This window comes from Palaemon carinicauda, chromosome 39, assembly GCF_036898095.1.
Source record: "Palaemon carinicauda isolate YSFRI2023 chromosome 39, ASM3689809v2, whole genome shotgun sequence".
Lineage (NCBI taxonomy): Eukaryota > Metazoa > Arthropoda > Malacostraca > Decapoda > Palaemonidae > Palaemon > Palaemon carinicauda.
The window spans coordinates 61,084,987-61,107,725 of record NC_090763.1 but is presented as its reverse complement, the minus strand read 5'-3'; the positions used below and the strand labels follow the sequence as shown (position 1 = coordinate 61,107,725).

The following is a 22,739-nucleotide window of genomic DNA, read 5'->3' as shown; positions in this document are numbered from 1 at the left end:
ACCTGCGCATGCTGCTCGCCATCGCACAACCCTGAACGATTGCCCGCTTACGCATGCTGCTCCTCATCGCACAACCCTGAACGATCGCCCTCCTGCAGATGCTGATCACCATCGCACCCTTTCACGCGATCATTCACCTGCGCATGCTGCTCGCCATCGCACAACCCTGCACGATTGCCCGCTTACGCATGCTGCTCCTCATCGCACAACCCTGAACGCTCGCCCTCTTGCGGATGCTGATCACCATCGCACCCTATCACGCGATCATTCACCTACACATGCTGCTCGCCATCGCTTACCGCCAGCGATCTTCTTCACCTACGCGGCAGCACGATCCCTCGCCGTCACGCCCATTCGCCTGCGCGCCCGCGCGATCGCTCGCCTGCGCGCCCGCGCGATCGTTGCGCGCCCGCGCGATCGTTGCGCGCCCGCGCGATCGCTCGCCTGCGCGCCCGCGCGATCGCTCGCCCTCGCGACCGCTCGCCTGCGCGCCCGCGCGACCACTCGCCTGTGCGCCCGCGCGACCACTCGCCTGTGCGCCCGCGCGACCATTCGCCTTTGCGCGACCGTTCGCCCTCGCGCGACCATAGTTCGCGGCGAATTCCACAGCCGGTGGTAGCAGCAGGGACGCGTGCTCCTAGGCGGCACTCGGGATCACCTCCATCCAAGCACAGGTTGGTAGTGCAGGACGAAGACAGGTCAGTACAGCATTCTTCCCACCTTCTTTTCAGGCAGGAACCGTCGTGTCCTCTCCAAAGGATCGCCCGATCCCTTTCACCTTAGCGAGGATTTCGGACTCTGTGTCCTTGGAGCAGCAGACATGGTTTGATCCGCTGGCACGGGCGTTAATGAGGGTTATGAAACCAGCACTCACCGGCCAGGGTAACAAACCAGCGGCTGTCTCTCCTACGCTGAAGAGAAAGAGAGGAGTGGACTTCGTGGTGACTTCCCCCAGGGCGAAGTTGGTTCCCAAGAGGTCGGTCTCGAGGGTCCCCTCTCCTGCACGAGTACTCTCTCCTTCTCCCGCCCTGGAAGGATTTTTGGCGGGGGGGCTTTCCGTTGAAGATTTCTCCATCGGACAAGGGGTGACTGCTTACCTCTTCCTCTGGGAGCTTACCAGGTTCTTTCCCTCCTCGGTTACGGCCCGAGGTTTGGTTCAAGGAAGCTACAGGAAGATCAAGGGTACTTTCCTCCTCTCGAGCTCAGGCACCTTGGCCTTTCGTCATTAAGTATCTACTTGCGGACAAGCTCGATGTTGTACCATCTGGACGCACTGACTGAAGGCTTCCTTCGGGTGTCTCATCTGTGGAGGTCAACGACCTCAGACACCCTTCCATCCTTGAGAAGAGTTTTGTCTTTGCCCAAGGACAGAGACTTAAACATCTGCTGTGCGGAGTAAATCGACTTCCGGTTTCACTCCTCCAAGGCGCTTTCTTCCAGACTCTGCAGGGCTCCAGCTCCCTTTTCTTTCAACCACGTCGGCCTAAGTTATCGGCTACGACAACTGGGACAAGGTGTCCAATTGCAGTTTCCTCCTGTCAGGAACAGATGGCACGGGAGACTCCCCCGGGGGGGCATAGTCCTAAAAGGAGTTCACGAACTCTAGGATTGCAGGTTTTTTCGCTGGGAGGATGCTTAAGGTTACTCATCCGAATGACAGCTTCCCGATGCCCATTCCCGCACAATCTCTGTGAGTAGCCAAGGATATCGCGCCTGCCGTCTCTGTCAGCGAATTCAGTGTCTCTGAACCTCTATGCCATAGCATCAGCAGAGTTGCCCGGTTGGGCAGAATGAGCCATACCTTAGGCGAAGGTCTTCCTTAGGATCATCGACGGCTTCACCCCCGGCCCCCTCAGTCGATCCTTTCTTGTAAGGAAGGATCTGAGAGGGGATGTCCATAGTCGACCTCTCAGCCCTGATCAAGTTTGTCGAACAAACTTTGGCCAGCGTAGACCAGCAGAATCGATCAGACTGGTAACGAGGCGACAGGACTCCTTTAACCCTGGATCGGAAGGACGGGTACTTTCAGTTTCCATTCCATCCATCTTCCAGGGTGCTCGTCGAATTCAGCCTAAACTGCAAGTATTCCTGCTTATGATGCAGTGTGGCTATCCCGCCGTGGCATAGCAGGTTTGTTTCCCCAGAGAACTCTCCCTGCCTTCCTCTTGGCCGCTCAGGTGCAGACTTCCGCCTCCTCTGCTGTTTGGAGGGCTGGTCAACTCCGGTAGGCTCGGGTTTCGACCTTCTTCAGCGCCGGGAAAAGCTTCCGAATGCTGACCATGAGTGTGGGCTCATGGTATTTTGCTTGGAGCCTTCTCTTCCTCTGCCTCAACATCTGGAGTATCTGGCCATGATATTGAGTCAACCGCCTTACCACGTTGGAAACCCCGCTTCTCGTCCGTCCAGCGAGGTTAAGCAACGTCGGTACTTGGATGGGTGACCACCTGGGGACGCCAGATTCTGTTACCACATCCTCCGAGCCTTCCTTTCGGTTGACTGTGGCAAGACTGAGGAGAGTCGCAGTACCTGTTCTCAGTCAAGCAGAGTTTTCAGCCCTACCTTGGAACGTTTCCTAGTTCTTCTTTCCTCATTGACCCGTTTATAGTCCGAACGGTCGCCTCAGGATAAGTTCCATGTGGGGCGATCCAAGTTCCGGTGGCTTCAGGCAATGTTTAACCGGACTCCCTGGCCCTATGGGACCAGCGGAACTATTAAACCTGCAATGGGTGTTGACCTATGGAGCCTCTTGATGGTAGTGGATATTCTCGTCCTTTCCCCACATTCTTGATGCGGTTCTCGGACTCGTCAAAGGAAAGGGGGGGGGGGGGGGGCATGTTCCGGTCCAGGCCTATGGTCAAGACCTGAAGGATACCTCTCCATCATTCAGGCAGGCTTAAGGGCCTTAGTCTGGCCCCTCTTCAGATCCTACCGCTCCTGCCAAGTCGCCCCGTTGCGTGTCGACTTCATGCTAACCAGCAGGGGACGCATTTTCACACCTTCACATCTTGCAGTAGAGATACCGGGATGATTGAGATTCTCTCAATTCCACCATCGGCTCTCTCATTCCAGGCAGGGGAATGTTTCTCTCAGACTATCCGAGCAGAGCCTCATAGAGAGAGTGTACCTAAGGGTCTTTGACCTTGGGTAACCAGCAAGTGCTGGTCTGGGGGACCTGATCGCGACAGCTTGGAACCTCAAGCTTCCGCTAGTTTTCCCCCCAGTCTCAGACCCCGAGACTCTGGCAAGATGCATTCCGGTGATGGTGGGACAACTTCGACGCCTGCGTCTTCCCTCCTTTTTGTCTGCGGACAATGGGTCTCAACAAAACCAGGTTGTCTGTCAACCTTTCAATGGGAGAGCTCCACTGGGACTATGCGCAGAACGGTTTCTGGACCCTCTGCTTCCCCTGACGGAACTCCCGGGAGAGCTTCTCCCACGGCGCAGACTACTCAAGCAACCACACTGCGACATCTCTCCCGAACCGGGACGTCGCTTCGGCTTCATGCCTGGAGACACTACGCTTCCTCCTCTAGAAGAGACAACCCGCTACAGTCGCGGTACGGAGGTCGCGTCATCTGCGATAGTCATCCACAGGGGTCTCCCAGGCAAAGTGAAGAGTCTAAGGTGGTTGGTGCCGTGGGAGATATACCTCTTCCCGTGAGGCCTCTTCTCCAGCAATAACGGTCTTATTGCCTTTCGGCGGGAGGAAACTCCTTTCCGCTCTTGGCAATGAAGCCTGTCGCTCAGCCTTTCCCTGACCTTCAGGCTTAAAGGAATAACTTTTTCCTGCCCGCTGGATCTATCCTCGCTCATGCGAAGCTACGATCGTCCCTGCCCTAGTCGGAGGAAGACCTCCAACTTGGAGCATGGCTCGGACTTTTAGTCCTTTAAGAGATCTTCTCAAGACCCTTTTATGACAGGCCTCGGATTGTATTCCGCCTTGGGTCTTCTGCTCACTCTGGCCACGGCCAGTGTATAAGCAATCTTCTTGGTCTCTTACTACTCCCCCCCCTTTCTAAGGAAGAGGGGAAGGCAACATTCAGGCTCGCTCCTGAGTTGTTGGCTAGACTCAGAATCTGAGGGTCCCGACCCTTCGGTCCGATTCATTCAAGATTTTGAGTCTCCATTCTGTGTCTGATGTCCCAAGACCTTCTCTTTCTTGCCAGTACAGGAATCGAGAGGTTAGCGCTGGGAACAGCTGCAGTTTGGCCTCAGTTGCAGCCGATTTGGGAACACAAGGAGGACATGGGGGGAGAGTCACCAGTATACCTCTTCAGCCCGGACTCAAGGACATTCATCTCGACCTGTCTTCAGACCCTCCCCCGTCACGTCGCCCTACAGCACGATGTTGGATACATCGCAACGTCCCTCGCCTTCGAGTAATACTACTCTGTGACGCAGGTGCTACAAGCTGGAGTCTGGAAGCGTCTGATGACCTTCGCAGCCCGCTTCCTGCAGGGCGTGACCCACAGGAGTCTCGATACGTTTTCTATCGCTCTGTGGTGGCTACACAACAGCTGGTCTAACCTCAGGCTCCTTTTTGGACAGGTAGCAGAAGGTTGAGGGCATTGTTATCAGGTTTTAGTCTGCATGAACGAAAGAAGTATGTCTGGCCCTTACTTCTTTCTTCATCATCCCCTCTACGGGGAAGCAGCATCCTGGTCTCTGCATAGCTGACCTCGAACCTCTGCAGGTAAACCATGCTTCCTTGTGTTCCGAGTATTGAGTCAATACTGTCGCGTCCCCCATACCCTGACGAGGTGGTATTGGGAACGTCCTAACCCAGAGTTCCTTCTGGAACTCCAGGTCAACTGCCTAGGACGGGTCACACTTCTTCCTTCACACACAAGCTTACGTAGGCCACATGGTTCCTTGCGGTGCAAGGAACTTGTGAGGTGCAGGGACTCCTTTTCTCGAGTGCGACTCACTCGGATTCTGAGTCCCCGGGTAAAGCCAAAGCCAGTATGGCTGGGGACTTTCCACCCTTCCTAAGGGATAAGTCACCCTTTGTAAATAGCGTGGTTTGTATTTCGGTTACGGAACAAATGACAAATTCGAAGATAATTTGTATTTTTCCTAACCATACAAACCTTAGCTATTTACACATATTTGCCCGCCAGCCCTGTCCCCCAAGACAAGTCCTACCTCTAAGTGAAAGTGAGTATTCACCTGTGTGTGAGGGGGAGGAGGGGTAGCTAGCTACCACTCCCCTACCCCCCCGCTAACTAGCGCGGGGGTAATACACCCTCGTTAAATTCTAATGGCTCGCCATTTCAGCTACGCTAAAAGTAATAACCCTTTGTAAATAGCTAAGGTTTGTATGGTTAGGAAAAATACAAATTATCTTCGAATTTGTCATATTTCTTTGTTTGGTAAGAACCGTTCTGGTATTTTTGACAAACTGTAGACATTAAAGGTAATATCCATAATTTGCTATGTAGGATAAGAATTCCAAATAGTGCCTTGTATAAGACTGCAGTATCGTTTCTAGTTAAACGTTTAGCCACAGAAAATCAAAGAATTGAATCCAAATCTTATAAAAACCTGCATTGCTTAACTTTTGCAGAAGTCTTTCTCTGAAAAGATTTTTAGTGGTAGCTCAGTAGTGTACCATGTTGGTGTTTGCTGAACATTACCTTGAAGTCAGGCTTTCTTATAGAGGTTGCTGGGCTCTCAAGTCCCATAGTGACTACTGGCGATGTGGTTTTTCAACTTTTGAGTTCAGTTAATTTATAATTTTAGTTTCAAAATATTGCAAATATCTCTAGAAAAACAACACTCCTTATAGCACCCCAGATTGGGGCCCAATTAGGGAGGGACGGGTGGGTTCACTGGGCAACACGGGTCTCTCGCCCAGAAATAGATTTTTCCTTCGTCAAAATCCCTTTTCTGGGCTCCGACCCGTGTCGCCCAGTGAAATCTTACCAGAGAATGAGGACCCAATATGGCTAACTACCTGAAGAGAGAATAACACAAAATAACAGAGCTGATGAGTTTAATATAAAAAAAGAGGGATGTGGAAACCCGTAAAATTAGATCAACATGTATATGACAGTGATAAAAAGACATGGGAAACAATCAATAATGAAACCCGTAGGTAAAATGCAACAGATATGATTAGTGGGAATCCAGCTTGGTAATCAAAAATGCAAAATAAAATCAGCTCGGGGATTAAGAACAAGTGTAATGAAAACAATTCGTGAAATTGAACAATTGAATGATAAAATAATACACCATAAGGGTGTCTAGTAACAAAACAGGTAGGAACAACAGGTAAGCCAGGCAGGAGGGAAAGAGGACAGAGCAAGACGTTGTGATTAGGACTCAGTACCTTCAGGAGGAACTATATTCCCTGCAGCTACTGTGGCAAATCTAAGAGCTTCTAAAGGTTTTAGGTAGTGGCGCTTGAAAACTTTAGGGGACTTCCAACCCGTATATTTTGAGAGCTCATCAAATTTCATATGGTGGAGAAAATTAATTGAGGTAGCCACAGCTCTAATATCATGGACATGTGGGAATGATGCAGGATTAGTTTGTTTAATAAAATAAAGAATTTTTATGATTCCCTTAACCCGAGAAATGCGGCAATGTCATTTTACTACAGTCCCGTGGTGCGGCTATCTTGACAAAAATACAGTGTTTCAGAATCTAACCCATAACTATACCAATGTTTTTGTAATAACTTCGTGCATGTATCATCCAAATATTTTATCCTACATCTTGTTTGTTATTTTGTTATAAACCATCAAAGTTAATTTTATAGCGCGACGTGGCATCTTGCCGGATGCCCAATGGGCGAGTCTGGATTGGCTTTCGTGGGTGGGTGGGGTGGGTAGTAAGTTGGGTATCACGGGCCTGTTGTTTGCGCACAGTAGAGGTTAGCGATTTTAATTTACTACATTCTGTACTATGTAATGAGGTTTTTAGGCTATTTTTAACAAATAGCCTTCTCTATATATTGATGAGTGTAATGATAATAAAAATTACCTTATATTTTCAAATCTCATGATATAGAATTGTATCTATTCCTGGAATAATAATGATGACTTTAGTGTATGTAGTCACATATACTATTTACAAACATTTTATTTGCGTCGTCTGGATTTTTTCTTTATCCATTCATAAAGTGATTATTGTTACCATTGCAATTATTTTAAATTTGTTTAAAATGATTTATCATATTTAGAGAACATATATTTTTACTTACAATTTAGATAAACCAACTTAAAATATTTGAAGGAACAAATTGATTAAAAGTAATGCAATATCATAGTCTTTTACAAATATATATAGTAGTTATAAAAAGAAAAATAATATTTAAAGTACATAGAGAGAGCAATGATTATAATCATATTGATAACATACTAACTATTATTTGAATCTTATATAGATAAACATAGTAACTATTAAACTCATTACCTAGCCAATGTGTTCAGACTAATTACAATAGGTTTATATATATATATATATATATATATATATATATATATATATATATATATATATATATATATATATATATATATATATACATATATATACAAAAGATATAGAAAATTCCTATTGTGGATATGAATATTGAATACAGGCTAAATAAAATATTTCTTAAAATGGTTATCTCTCTCTCTCTCTCTCTCTCTCTCTCTCTCTCTCTCTCTCTCTCTCTCTCTCTCTCTCTCTCTCTCTCTCTCTAAATATTTCTTTTGGGTGAAACACCCAGTTACTTATAATAAAATTATACTTTGTAAACAAACATGCGCAGATATTTAAAACAAAAACATCAGTAGTGTTGTCCTAATTTACACTAGGCAATCGCCGTCCTGACGTAGGATTTGAGAGTTGCCAGAGGTTTTATTTCCCGTCCTACACAATATATTACGATGTGATATTGTTTGTGTGTATGTGTATGTATGTTGTTATATATTTTTTTTACATCATTCATGTTTTTAATATGTTAATATAAAACAAGTTTTAACAAAAAATAATTACAATTCGCCCTTATCCCTTGCAAAAAACTTAAAGTCTGTCTAAGGAAAGGTTTTATATTATACATAATCATACAGGTAAAATAAGTTATAAACATTCAAATTTCTACCAGATATATTGTTTTATCATGAAAAAAATAATACAAGTCGAATAAGTTCGCAAGGGAATTTGCGAGAAGGAATAGAAAATTGCGCTCTGAAGAGGCTTATAGCAGTCTCCCATACAGCCGCTCAAGAGGCTTGTAGCAGTTCTCGGGTTAAGGGTAATAGTTCCTCCGTGTTCTCTAATAAATAAGGGCCCTGTGGTTGTAGTGGAAGTTCTACCTAAGTAGGCTTTCAGGGAGGTAACTGGACACAGGGATGGATCCCGAGGAAGTGGAACAATCTTCCAGGGAGACCACCTGTTTTGGGGGTTCTTCATTTTTAGCCAGGAAAACTTTGTTAGGAGAGAGAAGAACCTCACCCGAAGAGAGAAACTTTATATGACCAGGGTCACTAGACAAGGCTGACAATTCTGAGATTCTGGAGCTCGAGGCTAGGCTCAAAAGAAAAAAGTGACTTTCTTAATAATGCCCTATAGTTACAGGATCCAATTTGGGTGTCAGAGGCTAGCTTAAGAACATCGTTCAAAAACCAGGAAACTGCGCTAGGGCGGGTTGAAGGTTTTAGCCTGGCACAAGCTCTCGGAATGGATGAGAAATATGAATCCGTTAGATCAATGTCAAAACCAATATGGAAGATCTTTTCCAAGTCTGACTTGATTGTAGTAATGGTATTGGCTGCCAGGCCAGATTCGAAGAGAGTTCTGAAGAATGTCACAGTTCGGTTCAGCGTCATTGTCTCAACGTGGGAATCTTTCAAGAATTCATCTAATTTCTTGACAGCTGAGTCATAATGACGGAGAGTAGAGTCCCTTTTGTCAGATTCCAGGAAAATAGTATTCAAAGGATCGATGAGCCACTCGACCTTTGACGGATCTGAGTTTGTGCAGAACTTTCAGCAGGAGATTCACCGGAGGAAACAGATAAATCGTCTTCCAGGTATTCCAATATAGAATCATAGGGTCCGTGGCATAAGCCTGAGGGTCTAGGTGACAGGTGCCACTTGTGCATTGCCGCCATGGGAAAAAACTTCAACATGATGTGGTTTATCTGGGCTGATCAGGAGCCCTCTCTGTTGAGGCAGTGTACTATGCCTGCACTGTCGAGAACCAGTCTGATATGGAGATTCCTGGCTGGATTGAGACGTTTTAAAGTGAGGAAGACTGCCATGGCCTCTAGGACGTTGACGCGTATTTTTTGGAAGACCGGTGACCATAACCCTTGGACTTTCTTGTGTTGTAAAGGAACCGACTTGGAAAGACTCTTGATCTTTCCAAGTCTGCAGACTTTTCCTCAGGGTTGGGGAAAGGCAAGCACGTCTGTCTCGGCGTATTGCGGTTGCTCTGGAGCGCCACACCCTGTTTATGTCCCTGAGTTTGGACCTCAGGATGATGTCTGTCACGGAGGCGAAGTGTAAAGAACCTAGGATCTACTCTCGGCTTCTTCGGAAGGCCAACTTTCCCCTGAGAAATTTGTTTGTATTCCTCCCTATCACCTTCCTTTTGGCTTTGGGGAGGCACAGCGTATGGGAGCACAGGTCCCCTTGTAGTCCCAGCCATTGAAACTTGGTCTCCGGGACCAGGTGGGATTTCCCGAGGTTGACTTGGGATCCCAGTTGCCAAAGGAAGGTGAGGACTTTGTTGTTGCTACGCGGGAAATCTGGGCATTGTCTGACCAGATTAGCCAATCTAGATAGGCCACTACCTGTATCCCCTGAGTCCGAAGCTCTTTAATTACTGTCTCTGCTAATTTGGTGAAGATTCTGGGTGGTATGTTGAGCCCCAATAGCATCACTTTGAATGCATGGGCTTGTTTGCCTAGCTTGAAGCCCAGAAAGGACGAAAATGCCTTGCTATTGGAACATGATAGTAGGCCTCTGTAAGATCGATGGAGGTGGTGACGGCCCCACGGGGAAGTAAGCTCCACACCTGCGAGACGGTAAGCAAATGGAATTTGTCGCAACGAATGAAGGAATTTAAACGAGACAGATCCCGGATTACTCTCCGTTTGTCTGAGCCTTCCTTTGGCACGCTGAACAAGCGTCCGTGAAATCTTAAGCGACGTATACTTTGGATTGCATTCTTTAGTAGCAGATCTTTTGTGAAGGAACGCAGTTCTTTCGTGGACGTCACTGGCGTGGGATTTTTAGTAGTAGTGGGAGGTGGAACGGCACCTCGCTGTTCGGGGATTTTGACAGGAGATATCTAAATGGTGCGAGGCCTCTGGTTGTGATTTATCACGCCCCAGTATTATATATCGACACCTTTTATAGGTGAGCGAGCTGGGTTCAACCTGGCATCCCTATGCAATTTTTTCTCTGGTAATATATAGCAGTTATATACCTTAGAAATGGTGCTAAAGGAGCATTTCACTGGGCGACACGGGTCGGAGCCCAGAAAAACAAATTGGAGTCCTGTATTTCAAGGATGATTTGTTATCATTAATGTTGAGTCTAGAATTTTAATTATTCTATACATACTGTAATTTAATTATATAATTTTCCTATCCCTTTTACTGACATCCCACTTCCATCAGTGTATGGGAGTCAGCAATATGAACTTCAGGGGCATTTTGTTATTTCCATACTCCCCTGATGTTCATATACAGTACATGCCTACCCTCCACCCCATTGACTTGTAACAAGAGGGTAGCGAATAGTTTGATTTCAAATGTAACAAGAGGGTAGCGAATAGTTTGATTTCAAAACTGAAATAAGAGACCCTGGCACTTTGGTTTTTGCCATTAACCACTGTAGCATCTCATTACCCACCTTCATTAGTTTTGTGTTATGTAATTTTTTATTGTCACTTTTGTAAGAAATAAAAGTAAAAATATATTTATTTTTTTATTTTTTTGTATTTATATTTTTATAATTAAGGTGTATAAATTTGTGAAAAGTAAAGATATTAATCAATCAAATCACTTTTTGTATCAGCAATGACATGGAGTTGCTTATGAGTGTTTATTGGCTATGTAGATGGGTTTTGAAGGATTTTTTGGTATTTTGTCACAACAATTGGAACCAATTAACAACCTAAGATCATTATGCATCAGTGATACTTTCATATTAGATTGTATCTGCATGTATTCCCATTTTTCTCTTTATAAATAAAAAAAATGCCTTGTTACAATATATGTAAATTTTTCATCATCTCCTCCCACTCCTATTAATGCAAAGGGCCTCAGTTAGATTTTGCCAGTCATCTCTATCTTGAACTTTTAAATCAATGCTACTACATCTATCATCTACTTCACACTTCATAGTCCTCAACCATGTAGGCCTGGGTCTTCCAAGTCTTCTAGTGCCTTATGGAGCCTAGTTAAAAGTTTGGTGATCTAAGCTCTATTGGGGAATGCAAAGAGCATACCCAAACCATCTTCATCTACCTTTCACCATGATATCATCCACATTTAGCACTCAAGTAATCTCTCTTATAGTTTCATTTATAATCCTGTCCTGCCATTTAACTCCCAATATTCTTTTGAGGGCTTTGTTCTCTCAAATCTATAAAATCTGTTGGATATTGTTTCATAGCTATACCACGACTTATGTCCATACAGTAACAGCGATCTCACTTAACAGATATATAGCCTGATTTTATATGTAATTCCTGGTGATTTGATTTCCAAATTTTACTTAACCTCACCATTGTCAGATTTGCTTTTTTCAATTTTTCATCAAACTCAAATTCTAAAGATCCTGTATTAGCAATCATAATTCCTAAATATTTAAATGATTCCACCTCATTAATCCTTTCTCCTTCCAATGATATTTCATCTTCCATTGCATATTCCATTCTCATCATCTCTTATCTTTTCTCTATTTATCTTGAGCCCAACCTCATGGGATACATCATGCATTCTGGTAAGCAAGCATTGCAAATCTTGTGGTGTTCTGCTAATAAGGGCAGTGTCATCAGCTCTCTCTAGGTCAGCTAATTTCTCATAACCAATTCATTCCAATTCTTCTCCACCATTCCCAACTGTTCTATGTATTATAAAATTAATGAGGAAGACAATACATTCCCTCTGAGTACTCCACTGTTCACTGGAAATGTATTTGATAGGACTCCACTAACATTAATTTTGCACTTGCTATGCTCATGAAGACTTAATCAAAACTACATATTTAAGAGGAACTCCATAATAACGAAGGACCTTCCACAAATTTGGCCGGTGCACACTATCCGAGGCTTTTTCATAGTCCACAAATGCCATTAAAAGTGGATTTTTATATTCTACACATTGCTGTACAGCATGTCTTTAAATGAAAATTTGGTCAGTGCAACTTCTACCTTTTCTAAATCCTGCTTGTTCATCTCTCAGCTTTTCATCAGTCTTTCTCTCTTGTCTCTTTAGAATAAGTATACTATGTGCACAATATGTAGTACAGTATTGTTAAGTTATTGTTAATTTTAATACAGTAGTAAACCTATTAGTAATATGTAATGATACAACAGAAGTGGTGCTATTAGTAGAGTGGTAATGCTGGAAGTAATAAATCACACAATATATATGTATTATGATTTCAGGAGGAATAGATGACGGTGATTTTGGTAATGCTGGTTTAGTTTTGAAAAAGATTAAGACAGAGCCTGAGGAATCAAAAGAACCCTTTTCTCTTCCTGAAGCCAGTTGTATGAATAAGGAGGAAAAGAAAGTTGACATACAAAAATCATCTTTGTTAGATCCCAAATATGTTCAGATTGTCGCTTCAAAGGATGAGGTAAGCTGAAAATTTTTTATAGTCTTTATGGTTTCACATTCTCATCACTAATGGTAAATGAGAGATTTAAACAAAGAAATAATTACCAATCCCTAGGTCTTGCATAGAATTTTTATGACAATTTAGATAGTTATTAACCCTTTTACCCCCAAAGGACGTACTGGTACGTTTCACAAAAGCCATCCCTTTACCCCCATGGACGTACCGGTACGTCCTTGCAAAAAAATGCTATAAAAATTAGTTTTTCATATTTTTTGATAATTTTTTGAGAAAATTCAGGCATTTTCCAAGAGAATGAGACCAACCTGACCTCTCTATGACAAAAATTAAGGCTGTTAGAGCAATTTAAAAAATATATACTGCAAAATGTGCTGTGAAAAAAATAGCCCCTTTGGGGTTAAGGGTTGGAAATTTCCAAATACCCCGGGGGTAAAAGGGTTAAACAGTTTAAACCATTCACCATTTACAATTTAGGAGAAAGAATGTTACACAGTACTTCAAATACGTATTTTTAAAGTTTTCTCAGATTTGTAAAATTTATTCTGTAACAATTGTAGTGTTCTAGATTATTTCATAAACTTCATATGAACTAGGTAATATATCATCATCAGCAGCAGCAGCAAGACAAAGCCCTCTGGCATGTCCTTTCATTTCCATCTGTTTATAGTCTTTCCATGCCAGTCTATACCTGCAATCTTTTTCGGTCGTCACTCCATCATCTTTTCTTTCTTTCCCTGCTTTGTTTGCAATCTCTATGGACACATTCTGTTATTCTTTTTGCTTATTTGCTATGTCATTCTCGTTATATGTCTTGCCCATGTCCATTTCTTTTTCAATATTAAACTTACCCGATAATCATGTAGCTGTCAACTCCGTTGCCCGACAGAATTCTATGGAGGGATACGCCAGCTATCACAATACTAGAAGGGGGTGTACTTACCAGCGCCACCTGTGGCCAGGTACTCAAGTACTTCTTGTTGACACCTCCTCAATTATTCCTCTGTCGTGCTTCCGGCAAGACGTTCTGGGATATGCTTATGATCTTCGAGTTTGTTCACGGCTAATTGGTGAAGTATTCTCTCAGATTTCGGCTGTCGCTTTACTGGAAACCTTCTTATATTAGCTAGATAGCTTTTATATAGTCCTGATATACGGTTAACGATCTTTTGCTTGATTTTGGAAACCCCTTTGGCTAACTCTTTGGATTCAAGATGTCTGACATTTCGCAAGCCCCCTCCCATAGACGATGTAGGTCTTGCAATAGGCGTATTCCGAAGGCCTCGGTAGATCCTCACACCGCTTGTTCTGACTGTAGGGACAGACCCTGTCAGTTAGAAAATCGATGTGAGGAATGCGCCGGACTTTCGGAACTGGAATTTGTCCGTCTTTTAAAATATTCAACTAAGTTAGAGAGAGGTAGAGTTAGGAGGAGTTCTTCTCACTCTTCACTGTTTTCCTCACCTCATGATCCCCTACCTTTTCCTACCCCTGTAGTGGCTACCCCCGAACCTACTGTTTGCCCTCCGCCTGATATGTCTGTTGTTTTGCGTGCTATTCAGGCCTTAGGCGATAAAGTAGAGTCAGTGGTAAGTGACCATAAGTCTCTGATGGCCGAAGTTAAGGAACTTAAGGTCAAGAGTGCAGTGGGTGGAATTAGTGCCAGTGCTGTGACGAGTGCTAGTGTCAGTGCAGTGTCAGTGCCAGTGTGGTGCGTGAGGATACTTCTGTGCGAGCCAGTCGTCCTCCCAGTCCGGGACCTCTTGCAAGCTCCCAAGCCCAGGGGAGAAGCAATGTCGAAGGGCATAAGGGTTCGGCAGGCCTTGTTAGGCGTACAGAAGTATCCTCGGTGGTTGCGGGCGTGTCTTCCAAAGACCGTCACTCCCACCTGCAGACGATTGAGCCCGTCTTTTTCTCGTCCGCTGATCATCTGTCAGGGAAGAAACGTTGGTCTCAGGTCTCGAGACCACTTAAACGCAGAGTCCAGTCCGCGAGTGCTCAGCCAGGTTGCAGTCATTGGCTCAGCTCTGACTCGCCGCAGTCATCTGTCGACTGCACTCCGCCCAAGAGGAGTAAGGTTCTGCCACAACAGAGCTCGACTGTTAAGGCTTTACCTCAGCCTACTGTAGTTTCTGCCGACCCTAAGTGGACTCTACTACAGTCCATGCAAGCACAGCTTTCGGACTTGATGCGTGAGTGTCGGGCTGAGAGTGTTGCGCCTCCGCCTCCGCCTACACTCCCTCCGCCTGCGTTCGCTCCGCCTACGCTCGCTCCGCCTGCGCTTGCTCCGCCTGATCGCAGTACCACCTGCCAGGCGTACGATGTTGAACCACAGTCTGAGTTTGCTGTTCCCAGTGGTGTTCAGCCTCCGCCTTCTTTAAGGCAACCTTTGCTATGGGATCAGGAGGATTATACCTCTCTTCCTCCGCCTCCCCTTGCTGCTCCACCTGTGGTGCAACTCTCGGCTGAGGTACAACAACCTCTCCCGTGCATGAGTCAGTCTCCTCAGCTCTCGCTGCAGCGAGCTCAACCATCCACAAGGCAAGCTCCACTACACCTTGGCCTTGCGCCTCAGGAGCCTCAGCTTGCGAGACATTTACCTTGTTCTGCGCAGCCTCAACCTCATCACGCTCCGCTCACACCACAGGAACAGGAACTTGCTACTCCGCTTCCACCAACCGCTCAGCAAGCGCAACTCTTGGGTTCAACCTCTCATGCTAGGAGTCAGCCTCCTCCACCCATGCGCCTTCCTTCTGCTTTGTCTGTTATTCAGCCTTTGCAGTCTGAGCCTCAGGTTCTCCCTCAACAGTTACTTGAAGAGGAAACCACTAATATTGTTCCTACTCGTTCTGACTCTGCTGTTCAGCATTCTTGTCCAATATCTTCGCTACACTCTGGTGATGAGGCGTCTGATGATGAGGAGGCACACCTGGATCCCTCGTCAGACGTGGATGAATCCAAGCCTTCTCCACAGTCGATTGACTTTCGTAAGGTCTTGGCTCTGCTTAGGGAGGTTTACCCAGACCACTTTGTCTCTGCTATTCCCCGCTCTCCTCCATCTGAGTTTTCGCTGGGCGTACAACAAGCTAAGTCCTCCTATACTAAGCTAGTCCTAGCAAGGTCCTCTAAGAGAGCATTAAGGATCTTAGGGGAGTGGCTGCAGACTAAGCAACACCTTGGCAAAACTTCTTTCATGTTCCCGCCAACTAAGCTCACTTCGAAAGCGAGCGTTTGGTATGCCACAGGAGAAGCACCAGGCTTGGGAGTACCTGCCTCTGCCCAGGCTGACTTCTCAAGTCTGGTAGACTCGCCTCGGAGAACTGCAATGAGGCGTTCTAAGGTTTGCTGGACCTTCTCAGACCTGGATCACTTACTGAAAGGACTGTTTAGAGCATTTGAGATGTTCAACTTTCTTGACTGGTGCCTGGGGGCCCTCAGCAAGAAGACCTCTCCTGCGGACAAAGATTCTGCCATGCTATTAATGTCCTGCATGGATAAGGCCATTAGGGATGGATCGGGTGAGCTTGCGTCGATGTTTGTATCAGGGGTTTTGAAGAAAAGGGAACAGCTGTGTACCTTCCTTTCCTCCAGCATTACACCTTGCCAAAGGTCACAACTCCTTTTTGCTCCGCTCTCGAAGTTCCTCTTCCCCGAAGAGCTGGTTAAGGACTTGTCTGCTGCCCTGATACAAAAGGACACACACGATCTTGTAGCCTCATCGGCTCGTAAGTCTAAGGTTGCTACCTCAGTCCCCAAGACTTATCGCTCCCCAGTGGTTGATACCCCTGCTACGAGGTTCATACCGCCCTTTCGTGGTAGAGCCCCCAGCCGAGGAAGCTCCCGTCCAGACTCTTACAGGAGCAAGTCCAGGAAAGGCTCCAGGACATCTAAAGGAAAAAACTGACTCTCCGCATCTCCAGACAGCAGTAGGAGCCAGACTCAAGATCTTCTGGCGAGCCTGGGAGAAGAGAGGTGCAGACGCCCAGTCTGTCAGTTGGCTGAGGAACGGTTACAGGATTCCATTCTGCCTCAAACCACCTCTGACCACATCGCCCATCAACCTCTCTCCCAACTACAAAGAAGAGGACAAGAGGCTAGCATTGCACCAGGAGGTGTCGCTACTTGTGCAGAAGAAGGCAGTGGTTATAGTCCGGGACCATCAATCCCCGGGCTTCTACAACCGTCTCTTTCTTGTGGCCAAGAAGACAGGGGGTTGGAGACCGGTGCTGGACGTCAGCGCGCTCAACGCGTATGTCACCAAGCAGACGTTCACGATGGAGACGACGAAGTCGGTCTTAGCAGCGGTCAGGCAGGAGGACTGGATGGTCTCGTTGGACTTGAAAGATGCCTACTTTCACGTTCCTATTCATCCAGACTCCCAACATTTCCTGAGATTCGTTTTCGGAAAGGTTGTCTACCAATTCCAAGCCCTGTGTTTTGGCCTAAGCACAGCTCCTATGGTCTTTACTCATCTGATGAGGAATATAGCAAAATTCCTACACTTATCGGACATCAGAGCCTCCCTCTACTTAGACGACTGGCTGTTGAAAGCCTCCACGAGTCGTCGCTGTCTGGAGAATCTCAATTGGACTTTAGACTTAATCAGAGAACTGGGTCTATTAGTCAACATAGAAAAGTCTCAACTCATTCCCTCCCAATCCATTGTGTACCTGGGAATGGAGATTCGGAGTCAGGATTTTCGGGCTTTTCCATCGGCCCCCAGGATAAGCCAAGCCCTAGAGTGCATCATGAGCATGCTGAAGAGGAGCAGTTGCTCGGTGAGACAGTGGATGAGTCTCACAGGGACCCTTTCATCACTGGCCCTGTTCGTCGAGCTAGGGAGACTCCACCTCCGCCCTCTTCAATTCCATCTTGCAGCTCATTGGGACAAGGGTTCGACTCTCGAAGCAGTCTCTATCCCAATCACCCAAGAGATGAAGACCACTCTCCTATGGTGGAAGCACAACCTCCTTCTCAGGGAGGGTCTATCGTTGGCTATTCAGACCCCCAATCTTCATCTCTTCTCAGATGCATCGGACTCGGGCTGGGGTGCGACTTTGAACGGACGGGAATGCTCGGGAACGTGGAACGAAGAACAGGGATTACTCCACATCAACTGCAAGGAGCTACTAGCAGTTCATTTAGCCCTGTTGAACTTCAAGTCCCTCCTGCTAGGCAAAGTGGTGGAGGTGAACTCAGACAATACCACAGCCTTGGCTTACATCTCCAAGCAAGGAGGGACCCATTCGAGGAGCCTATACGAGATCGCAAGGGACCTCCTCATTTGGTCAAGAGGTCTAAACCTCTCTCTGGTCACGAGGTTCATTCAGGGCGATATGAACGTCTCAGCAGATCGCCTAAGCAGAAGGAATCAGGTCATTCCCACGGAATGGACCCTCCACAAGAGTGTGTGCAACAGACTTTGGACCTTGTGGGGTCAACCTACCATAGATCTGTTTGCCACCTCCATAACCAAGAGACTTCCGCTGTACTGTTCCCCTGTTCCAGACCCTGCAGCAGTTCATGTGGATGCTTTTCTACTGAACTGGTCCCATCTCGACCTGTACGCATTCCCACCGTTCAAGATAATAAACAAAGTTCTGCAGAAATTCATCTCGCACGAAGGGACACGGCTGACGCTGGTTGCTCCCCTTTGGCCTGCAAGAGAATGGTACACAGAGGTACTTCAATGGCTAGTCGACATCCCCAGGACTCTACCTCTAAGAGTGGACCTTCTACGTCAACCTCTTGTAGACAGGTTGCACCCAAACCTCCACGCTCTTCGGCTGACTGCCTTCAGACTGTCGAAAGATTCGCTAGAGCTAGAGGCTTTTCGAAGGAGGCAGCCAGTGCGATTGCCAGAGCGAGAAGGGTTTCCACTCGTAGAGTCTACCAGTCTAAGTGGGAGGTCTTCCGAAGCTGGTGTAGAGCCAATTCAATATCCTCTACCAATACCTCTGTGACCCAAATAGCTGACTTCCTTCTACATCTTAGGAATGAGAGATCCCTTTCAGCCCCTACGATTAAAGGGTATAGGAGTATGTTGGCTTCAGTTCTCCGCCACAGAGGTTTGGACCTTTCTGCCAACAAGGACCTTCAAGACATTCTTAAGTCTTTTGAGACGTCTAAAGAGCGTCGTCTATCCACTCCAGGCTGGAACCTAGACGTAGTCTTAAGGTTCCTTATGTCTCCTAGGTTCGAACCTCTCCAGTCAGCTTCCTTCAAGGACCTTACCCTCAAGACTCTTTTTCTCGTCTGCCTTGCAACAGCTAAGAGAGTCAGTGAGGTTCATGCCTTCAGCAAGAACATTGTTTTCACGACCGAATCTGCAACATGTTCTTTTCAGCTCGGATTCCTTGCAAAGAACGAACTTCCTTCACGTCCTTGGCCTAGATCGTTCGAAATACCTAGCCTCTCCAACATGGTAGGTAACGAACTAGAGAGAGTTCTTTGCCCTGTCAGAGCTCTCAAATTTTATCTTAAGAGGTCTAAACCTCTTCGAGGACAGTCAGAAGCCTTATGGTGTGCCATCAAGAAACCTTCGAGGCCCATGTCCAAGAATGGGGTTTCATATTATATAAGGCTTCTGATTAGAGAAGCCCACTCTCACTTAAAGGAGGAAGACCTTGCATTGCTGAAGGTAAGGACCCACGAAGTAAGAGCCGTAGCTACTTCGATGGCCTTTAATAAAAACCGTTCTCTGCAGAGCATAATGGATGCAACCTATTGGAGGAGCAAGTCAGTGTTTGCATCATTTTATCTTAAAGATGTCCAGTCTCTTTACGAGAACTGCTACACCCTGGGACCATTCGTAGCAGCGAGTGCAGTAGTAGGTGAGGGCTCAGCCACTACATTCCCTTAATCCCATAACCTTTTTTAACCTTTCTCTTGAATGCTTTTATTGTTGTTTTTATGGTTGTTACGGTAGGCTAAGAAGCCTTCCGCATCCTTTTGATTTGGCGGGTGGTCTATTCATTCTTGAGAAGCGCCTGGGTTAGAGGTTTTGTAGAGGTCCTTTAGTAGGGGTTGCAACCCCATATACTTTGGCACCTTTGGGTTGATTCAGCCTCCAAGAGGAACGCTGCGCTCAGTAAGGAAGACGAACTTAAAAAAGAGGCAGAGTAACGGTTCAATTCGACTTCCTTACCAGGTACTTATTATTTCATTGTTATTTGAGATAACTGTTATATGAAATATGGGATACTTAGCTATCCTTTAATCTTGTACACTGGTTTTCACCCACCCCCCTGGGTGTGAATCAGCTACATGATTATCGGGTAAGTTTAATATTGAAAAATGTTATTTTTATTAGTAAAATAAATTTTTGAATATACTTACCCGATAATCATGATTTAATCGACCCTCCCTTCCTCCCCATAGAGAACCAGTGGACCGAGGAATAATTGAGGAGGTGTCAACAAGAAGTACTTGAGTACCTGGCCACAGGTGGCGCTGGTAAGTACACCCCCTTCTAGTATTGTGATAGCTGGCGTATCCCTCCATAGAATTCTGTCGGGCAACGGAGTTGACAGCTACATGATTATCGGGTAAGTATATTCAAAAATTTATTTTACTAATAAAAATAACATTTTTCTTTACTTCTAGTTAGAATATTCTCTAATTTAGTTTGCTCTTGTATCTATGTCACTGTTAATTCCATCATTATTGTTTCCATAGGTCTTTGAGTTTTAACTAACTTGTGTTTTAAGGCTTTAGTAAGGCTCCAAGTTTCTGATATATAAGTTAATACTGGTAGGGCCATCTGATTAGATACTTTTCTTTTTAGAAAGTGGCAATTTTCTTGCGTAATCTCATACGGTTTATCAAAAGCTCAACATCTCATGCTTATCTTTATTTTAATTTTGGTCTCATGCCTTGGGGAAACATTTACTGCCTATCCTAAGTACGTATATTCATTAACAATCTCTAGAGGTTCGTCCATAACCCTTTTTATTGTCTGCATTTTCATTGAACATTACATTAGTTTTACTCATTCATTTTCAGTCCTACATTTCTGCTTTCTCTATTCAAACCTTCTATCATCTTTTGCAGTTCCTCCCATGTTTCACTAAATGGAACTATTTAGTAGTTTATAGATAAGGAATATTTTACATTTAATTCTTGGTAATTTGAAATGCTTTTCCTTTAGAACATTGAAAAACTGATTAGGATATGAAGCAAATTTTATTATATTTCAGCTCAACCGAAGAATTAAAGCATTTCAAAAGCATAAGAGACAAGAAATAGATGTTTTTAACGTACAAGAATTTTGTACTTTGGCTGGAACTGTGACATCTCAGAATTCTTGTGCCCGAACTTCTGCTGTTGTATTAAGATCAAAAGATTCAAATAGCCATTTGAAATGTAAGTAGAAGTGTGATTTCTAAGTGAAACATGTACAGTATACTGTATGTAGTTTTTCTTTTTACTATATTTTCATCCTTTGATCATTAATTTAAATTTCTCTCAAGCTTTCTTTAAGATTATATATGTGCCATTTGATGCTTGCCAGAATAACCAAATTTATATAAGGTTATTGGCAAAGTTCGAATAGGATTTTTTACTAACTGAAGGCAAATAAATGTTTAGAAATACATCATCCCAAAGGAATAACAGATACAAAGATAAAAAATTCCCCATCCATTTTACTATCAGTATTCCATTTTTTTTTCTTTTTAAATGAATTCAGCTCACTCTAGGTTTAGGTCAAAAAGGGTGATGAGCGAGATTTTTTTTTTCTAAATACAATATCCTCTTTGGGGCTGAAGATAGAGACGTATAGTACTCCTCATTCCACAATTTGCTTTTGGACTTCGCAATTTCACCATGTAATTTTTCTTTTGAAAATAAACAAGTTGCTTATTGTATATGCAAATGCCTCTAGAGGTTTTGGGGGCTCAGTGATTATGTGATAATTTCTCTTTATATTCTTTTATATATTTTCTATTTCATTATAGTGACACATCAGAGATTGAACGTAATTCATTTCAAATCTATGTTTGAACACTAAATCAATTTTCCCCCTAAATAAATGGAAATAGCATTAGGATGCTCTTACTATAGGTTGTTTTTACAAAGTTGTTAACATTGAAATACAGAATAGCACATAAAAGCATACCATAAAGAAGAGAAATAAAGTAATTTTTAATAGAATAAAGAAATTATTGAAAATTGAGCTTCCCTTTAGATGTATCACTTTCTTGAGTAGGAAAGCGGCTTAATCTCAAGTCCCCACTTTCCCTATCTTTCACAGGCTTATGTCAACTGCTTTTTGTTGATCCAAATTAATAGCAATTTTTCAACTTTGTCAATGGTCTTGCTTCTTTATTTAGTTAGAGATAAAGTTCCTGTTATTACATTAACTTCTTTAATGGTTTCTTTATTTTTGGAAATTGTGCAGATTGTTGATTTAGAAAGAGTTAGATATCCTCCCACCCCCGCAGTTGCAGAATTCCGCAAATGATAGGCGATTTAATTTCCAAGGTATTTTTCTAATTTTTACACTTGTAAATATTTGCTTTAGAAATGTAATTGTACATCAAATATAAAATGCGCTACAGTAGTGAATATACTGTACAGTACTGTAATAGCAATATAAAAAATCATTTACTGGCAACATCATTATCCTCTCTTATATATATGTATGTCTTTTAATGGGCTGTTCTACTCTTAAGCTGTTGAGTGTAAAAATTATAAGTATAGTTTTGTATACTTGACTGTATTTGCTCTTACACATATTCGTACCTTTGAAATAGTTGATATCTTTAATAGAGCTGGGATGGCTATTGAAATTTTTAAAAAGTCAATTAATAACAGGTGGTGTGTGGGCGAGTGCCCCTGCCTATTCTCCTGTCAAAGACTCTTCACTTGTTCCTTAAGCTGCAATGAGTACAGACGTTCTGTTGCATTCTATCCAAAGATGTTGAATCC

The 22,739-nt window shown here is 44.3% G+C and overlaps 1 protein-coding gene across 2 annotated transcripts in view; it reads left to right on the top strand.

Moving 5' to 3' along the window:
- The window catches only part of Mocs2B (Molybdenum cofactor synthesis 2B), a 148,116-nt gene that overhangs the window by 83,942 nt on the left and 41,435 nt on the right, over positions 1 to 22,739 (top strand). For both annotated transcript variants that reach the window (XM_068362975.1, XM_068362976.1), the window contains exons 6-7: positions 12,619 to 12,812; positions 21,008 to 21,173. In XM_068362975.1, coding sequence (XP_068219076.1) covers positions 12,619 to 12,812; positions 21,008 to 21,173 — 360 coding nt within the window. The remainder of the gene's footprint in view (positions 1 to 12,618; positions 12,813 to 21,007; positions 21,174 to 22,739) is intronic.